Source organism: Chaetura pelagica, unplaced genomic scaffold, assembly GCF_000747805.2.
Source record: "Chaetura pelagica isolate M959 unplaced genomic scaffold, ChaPel_1.0 scaffold69, whole genome shotgun sequence".
NCBI classification, from domain to species: domain Eukaryota; kingdom Metazoa; phylum Chordata; class Aves; order Apodiformes; family Apodidae; genus Chaetura; species Chaetura pelagica.
The window spans coordinates 9,264,241-9,270,957 of record NW_009970724.1 but is presented as its reverse complement, the minus strand read 5'-3'; the positions used below and the strand labels follow the sequence as shown (position 1 = coordinate 9,270,957).

At 38.6% G+C, this 6,717-nt stretch overlaps 1 protein-coding gene across 1 annotated transcript in view; it reads left to right on the top strand.

Annotated features, from left to right (window-relative positions):
- The window catches only part of LOC104396754 (calponin-3), a 57,924-nt gene extending 54,398 nt beyond the window's left edge, over positions 1 to 3,526 (top strand). The window contains exons 5-8 of the mRNA XM_010006637.1: positions 311 to 448; positions 875 to 991; positions 1,713 to 1,859; positions 2,405 to 3,526. Coding sequence (XP_010004939.1) covers positions 311 to 448; positions 875 to 991; positions 1,713 to 1,859; positions 2,405 to 2,752 — 750 coding nt within the window. The 3' untranslated portion in view covers positions 2,753 to 3,526. The remainder of the gene's footprint in view (positions 1 to 310; positions 449 to 874; positions 992 to 1,712; positions 1,860 to 2,404) is intronic.
- The last annotated feature ends 3,191 nt before the right edge of the window (positions 3,527 to 6,717 follow it).

Sequence of the window (6,717 nt, the reverse complement as noted above, 5' to 3'; positions counted from 1 at the left end):
GAAAGAGTTGAGGCAGTTCTGTAACCAAAACCCCCTCTAACAAAGTATATGATACTCACTGATAAAGAGATGCCAGGCTAGATAAACTTTTAGACTGATTTCTGAAGGCAATATTAAAAGTAATTAAAATAACATATGATAATCTCAAACTTCCTACCAGTCACTCTTAACCACGCCAGCTGTTTTGTCCAGTTTGTACAAGGCAAAGAAATGGGGTAAACAAGCAAAACAAACCAACACCAGAAAGCTTTTAAATTAGTTTCTTAATTGAATCACTGAGTAGGAAACTGGCTCTTTTGTTTCTGTTTAGCTGGAGAACATTGGGAATTTTATCAAAGCCATCCAAGTCTACGGCATGAAGCCACATGATATTTTTGAAGCAAATGATCTTTTTGAAAATGGAAATATGACTCAAGTACAGACTACTCTAGTGGCACTAGCAGGTCTGGTAAGTATTTGTACCCCTGGAATTGGCACAAATCCACATACCAGTCCAGCTGCACCCTTACCACTCATCCAGATAGGGAAAACAGCATGCAGCCTGTTAGGAGGGGATAGATACTGCTGTGTCTGAGGTACTGCAGAGGTTGCATTTCAGAGGGCTGTGTCCTACCTTACGGCTCCAGGGAAGGCTTGGAGTTCCAAGTTAGGATTCCTGACTGCAAATAGCCTTACTCTGGAGCTACCTGTGCATACACAGAACTGGGGAGGCTCACAGGAGACCACTAAGCCCTGCAGAATATCCTTCTGACAAGATACTTGAGTAGCTTTGGCATAATCTGAGAGCCCAGGATCAGGGCTGTAAAGCCAGCATTCCAGTTGCAGAAAATACATTTTAAACACTGAATACTCTATTTTCACTTTCCCTAAATAGGCAAAAACCAAAGGTTTTCATACTACAATTGATATTGGTGTCAAATATGCAGAGAAACAAGCCCGAAGTTTTGATGCAGGAAAACTAAAAGCTGGTCAAAGTGTAATTGGCCTGCAGGTAAGTATGAAATTCAAGTTTGCAGTTAATCTGTTTTGAGATCAACTTTATTGATTAACTGATACATTGTTTATACAAAAACAGCTGCAGAATTACAATATATTATCATGGAGGTATAAAGGTTTAATTCTTTAAAGCAGTTGATTTGCTTTTTAAGCTCAAGTGACTGCTTGGAAGGTTTTTCTGTTTGTTTTAAATCTGCAGTAAGAGTGATAAGGACAAGAAGAACTGCTAATATTAGCAGTATCATCTCTGCCCCCTAAAGTGGTTTTAAAGTAGGAATTTTTTGATAGCTAAAGCTCCTTATATGGTAGAAGCTTTATTTTCTCTCCACTGTCCTTAATAGTAATAAAAAATAAAGTAACAGGCATGAAATCTTTACATTCCTGTGGTAGAGGAGTTGTGGCAGTGTCACTGAATCATTACTAGTTAATCTTAAAATTAATTATTACATTTCAATGTGTTCGTCCATTCTAATTGCACATGCAGTTGGGCAAAATGCCTTAGGATGACAGTTGCCCTTATTATTCTTTTGAAACTCAGTATTGTAGAAAGGGTAGTTTATTAAAGGTAGTGGTCAAGCTACATGAGGAAAGCATGCACTGTAATTATTTTTTCCATCAGCCATCACAGTAACCAATCATATGTGTTTTCTTAGACTGTGCTTGCTGTACAAATAAAAATAATGTTTTCTGTCCACCTCTTCCTTTCCCCAATAAAGATGGGCACCAACAAATGTGCCAGTCAGGCAGGCATGACTGCTTACGGAACTAGAAGACACCTCTATGATCCCAAAATGCAAACTGATAAGCCATTTGACCAGACAACGATTAGCCTACAGATGGGCACTAACAAAGGAGCCAGTCAGGTAAGCAGGACAGTGTGACACATGTAGAGGGGATACAAGTCTCGACCTGGGAGAGCCTGAGTTGTGTGCAGTAGCAGGGTCTCACTGGCAGCAGCGTGAGGGTATAGTTCAGCTGTGCTCTTATGCAGTAATTGAAGAACTTAAATTTCTTCCCACTATCCATTGTGTTCTATGCTGAACATCTTCAGGTAGAAAAAATGACCTGGTGCTTCTAGAATTTTCAGCTGGCTGTATTAGATCAGAAGGAAACAGTAACTTCATTTCAAGTACTATCTAGGCAGAAGAAAAAAGAAATTGCTTCCTGGGCACTACCTCAGTCCAAACACTTAGTATATTCTCTCCAAAGAGGGAAATAAACTGGACCTTTCTGCAAGGACTTTCTTTTATGACTTACCTACTGTCGAACACATGCTGCTGCACTATGTTTTTTACATTTTAATTACTACTTTCTAGCACTTCCAGTAAGGTGTACTAGTTGTAATCATAAACCTAGTAATCACAGCTCTTGATCTTCTTATTGAACCTCTACAATCCTGTTTTATTAGGCTGGTATGCTGGCACCAGGTACCAGGAGAGACATCTACGATCAGAAGCACATATTACAACCTGTGGATAACTCAACTATTTCATTACAAATGGGTACCAACAAAGTAGCCTCACAGAAGGGAATGAGTGTGTATGGGCTTGGACGACAAGTGTATGACCCCAAGTACTGTGCTGCACCAACAGAACCTGTCATCCATAACGGCAGCCAAGGAACAGGAACTAATGGGTCAGAAATCAGCGATAGCGATTATCAGGCAGAATACCCAGATGACTATCACGGGGAGTACCAGGATGACTATCAAAGAGATTACCATGGTCAGTACAGTGACCAGGGCATTGATTATTAGCTTTGCATCAAGTTCAGTATTAGTCCATTATTTTATTCAGTAAGAACGAAACTAGCCTTGTGGAATTGTTACCTGTCTTTCCTACACACTATGCTTAATGTACCTAAAGAAATATTGCCTTACATACATTCCCTTTTCCTTTCTCTGCCCTTTCCCTGTCTAGTTGCCTTTAGTGCTGTAACAGATGTAGTCTACAGCATAAACAATAACTGCATATGAAGTAAAAGGAATACTGTGAAAGAGGGGAGTGCTCATGTACAGCCAGGTTGTCTAATAAGGAGCTATATATTTTCACAATACTTTAGTAGGTATTTACATACCACAATTAGCCTTCATTTTACGTATTTGCAGCTTTTCTGTTTTCCAGATGAGATAAAAGCATTTAATGCTTAAAGTTAAATGTGGTGTTTGCCAGTTAAATCTAAGACATCACATTAGTGAATTAACTATCATTACTATGTTTTCAAGGTATTGTTTGCTAATGGTAAGTCCTGCATTAGACATAAGTGTGCATTTGTGATTGTGTATTCATTCCATCATCAACACTGACCAAACTCTTAGAAACAGTTGTCTTACTAAAAAGGGAGCTTGTACAAAGTCTTGAGCCAACAGAAGTTCCATGATTGATGGTGCATTTACCTTTTATTGTGCCATAATATATCCATGTAGAAATGCTTTTCTAGTTCTAGGAAGACCTTGAACTGTATTTATTACCATACTTCTCAAACTGATCCCAGTGTATTTTTATAAATAAATATTTTTTTCTTAATGGTATGTAGAAGATCCTGTCTCATTTTTTATGCTAACATTCATAAGATCAGATGCCACAGAGATTATTTCCAAATCCACATCACATTTGCCTTTGTTAAGGGTAATGTAGAACTGCTGTCTGTTGCAGTTCCGGTTCTTTCTTTTCCACAGGATTTAATCTAACAACTTTGTAAAACAATCTCCTGGGAGTGAGTGACAATGACTTAACAGGAAAGGAATGTAGCTCCTTTACAGCAGAGTTCACTTCCCCTTTACATGATTATGAAGTTAGGACCAGAGATCCTTAGCTGTTCACTAAATCCCTGCCCTTTTCTCAAGGCAAATGAGAAGCTGCATATATTCAAAACTGCTTCAGCCTGTAATAATCATGCCATCACTTCGGGAACTCAAGACACCCTTGCTTTAGAGTATGTGAAGAGAGAGCCCAGTCTTTGTGCCTACTGGTCTGCAAGCTGAGTTCTTTAGTTACTGATAGCAGAGCTTTAGTCCCAAATGGAAAATACTTTCTTGCCCACCATGGAGTGCAGACACACTCTGCTAATTTACCTGGGATGTTTTTAACAGGAGAAAAAAAGAGCATGCAGTGGGGGGCACTGTTGCTAATCCTAATTTGTTGGGGTTTTTTTAAGAAAAGTGGGAGTTTTTTTAAGTATTTACCACAGATTAAACTTGTTTGCATTATCATATAAAATGTTTCACACTTCTAAGTTCTGGATTGTAATGGATTCTTTTCACAAAACCAGACATTTTTTGAGCTTTGCTCCATTGGGTTCTGTTATCTTTGAGTGTGATGTGATCTGACTTGCAACTAATTTATTTGTTGAGTCAGTTTTAAGCTTATTTATTTCATAGAATTTAAACTTAAAGGACCTCTGGAGGTCACTGGTCCAAGCCCTGCATCTGAGGCATGAAAATTATTGCCAAGATGTCTGTTAAGATCTGCTCTTCCCCACTTCAAATAATGTTTAACAATTTGACTGACTGTTGAAAAGCAGTGCTATGATCAACAACCAAAGCCTTGCTGCTTTCATAGTTTTGGTTAAAACCAGGTCTCTTTTTAAAAGCCTGAACCACGCCCCTCATTCTTTCTGAATCCAAAACCTATGCTTTAAATTGATTGCACACATTTGTACTTGAACAGAGGAAACAACACAGAAAAAACTGCTGTCAGTACACCTGTTTTCTTTCATCCACAGAGGCACCCAGTGGAATAATAACTGAATTAAGCGAGAGTTTGAAGTAAACACCAAGCAAGACCAAATGCAAACTGTCTTGTTAGAACAATATGCCATAATACTTTGCCATTTCCTGGTATATAGACACTAGTAGTCCCCATCTCATGTATTTAAGGATTATTGTTAATAAAGTACCTTGCATTCCTCTGAAGCCAATCTTCCACAGCTGCAGGAAAGGAGAGTCCACACGATACTGGGCTGCTTTGCAGGGCAGAGACTGAAATACCAGAGTGACTTGGACAAGCACCAGTGCCTGAAGTAGTACTAACCATATTCACCTAAGCTGTGCCTACATCCAGCCCCACCACCTCCTTCCAGCCTGCTTTATAGTTGCCTGACTACAGTATCCTGCAGGGGAAGGCAGCAACGAGAAACAAGTGCTAAATAGCATCAGCTTTTGTAGGGCTGCTTTATCCCTCTAACTCAGGTGAGGACTCAGGCCACACTGCAGCTGAAGATTGTTGACACAAATGCTAGTGGAATGTATGTAAGCTGGAGAGGTCTTGTGTTGCACCTGAATGCTATAAAGCTACGTTTTGTGTAGAAAATTTAATTTAAAGTGATAAATTTGGAACTCTTCTCTAAAAATGTATGTGGCTCAAAACATTTTGTCACTGTTTTAATTTCTGGTCAGTACAGCATTACTTAAATGAAACACACTCAAATACAGTTTAATTGGAATTTTTCAGTACCTTCCTTCTTTAAAAAGCAAACTAAACTTTGTAGTAAGTGTCTAGAAGTCCTTTCTCCTCCCAGGAACTGTAGTGAAGGCAGTGACACTGCATCATAATTGCAATGAACAGAATCACAGAATCACTGCAATTAGAAGAGATTCTGGAGGTCATCTAGGGATTGTCTGAAAACAAGAATACTTAGATACAAATTTTCCTCCTTTTTTTCCACCAGATTTCCTGAGTCAAGGCCCAAAACATGCAATGAAAAAAAAAAAACACAGTAAGAACTGATATTTTTAACTTTCAAGTGAACCTACTATGCTTTGTAAGTTGGTAAACATAATTTTTACATTGTGGAGACATTACTGCTTGGAAACACTCCTACTGGAATCAGAGAAAAAGTTTTGCCCCTCTGTACTGCAATTAGAAGAGATTCTGGAGGTCATCTAGGGATTGTCTGAAAACAAGAATACTTAGATACAAATTTTCCTCCTTTTTTTCCACCAGATTTCCTGAGTCAAGGCCCAAAACATGCAATGTATCAAATGCAAACAGAAAAAAAAAAAAAAAACACAGTAAGAACTGATATTTTTAACTTTCAAGTGAACCTACTATGCTTTGTAAGTTGGTAAACATAATTTTTACATTGTGGAGACATTACTGCTTGGAAACACTCCTACTGGAATCAGAGAAAAAGTTTTGCCCCTCTGTAAGTACTTTATCTGCACACTTCCTCACACTTTGAAAGCGACTGCTGATTTGGTATGATTTCCAGTTCCCACAGCATCCACAAGCTGTGGATGTACCAGAAGTACCCGAGTGTACACTTTTAAATAATGAGAGGTAGCAAGTCACAGATAGTAGATTATCAGATTCACCTGCACAGCCAAAAATAATCGCTTTCTTTCCCTTTTTCATCATCTATCCCATAATCCTCAGTTTCATGATGTGGCTCATACTAAAGCAGGGAAAGTTAATCAAATGAAGACTGAAAAGCAGGTATTTCTTAGCATGCCTTAGCACATAACTTATCTCCTTTCAACAGCAGGAGATCAGATAGAGTAGTTAGCTGACGTATTTGTCATTCAGGCCCTCAGTGAGCTTTTCTGTCTGTCCCTTCCAAGCTGTGAGTAATCAAAATTTTATCAATCAATTATGGCAGCTTTTGAGTCACCTGCAGTAATGTCTCACTTCCCACACTAATGTGTGTTTCACTGAAATCCCTGATTGGAGTAATTTTTGCACTTCAAACCTCTCCTCAAACAAAAGGTTAAAGGAGCTTTTG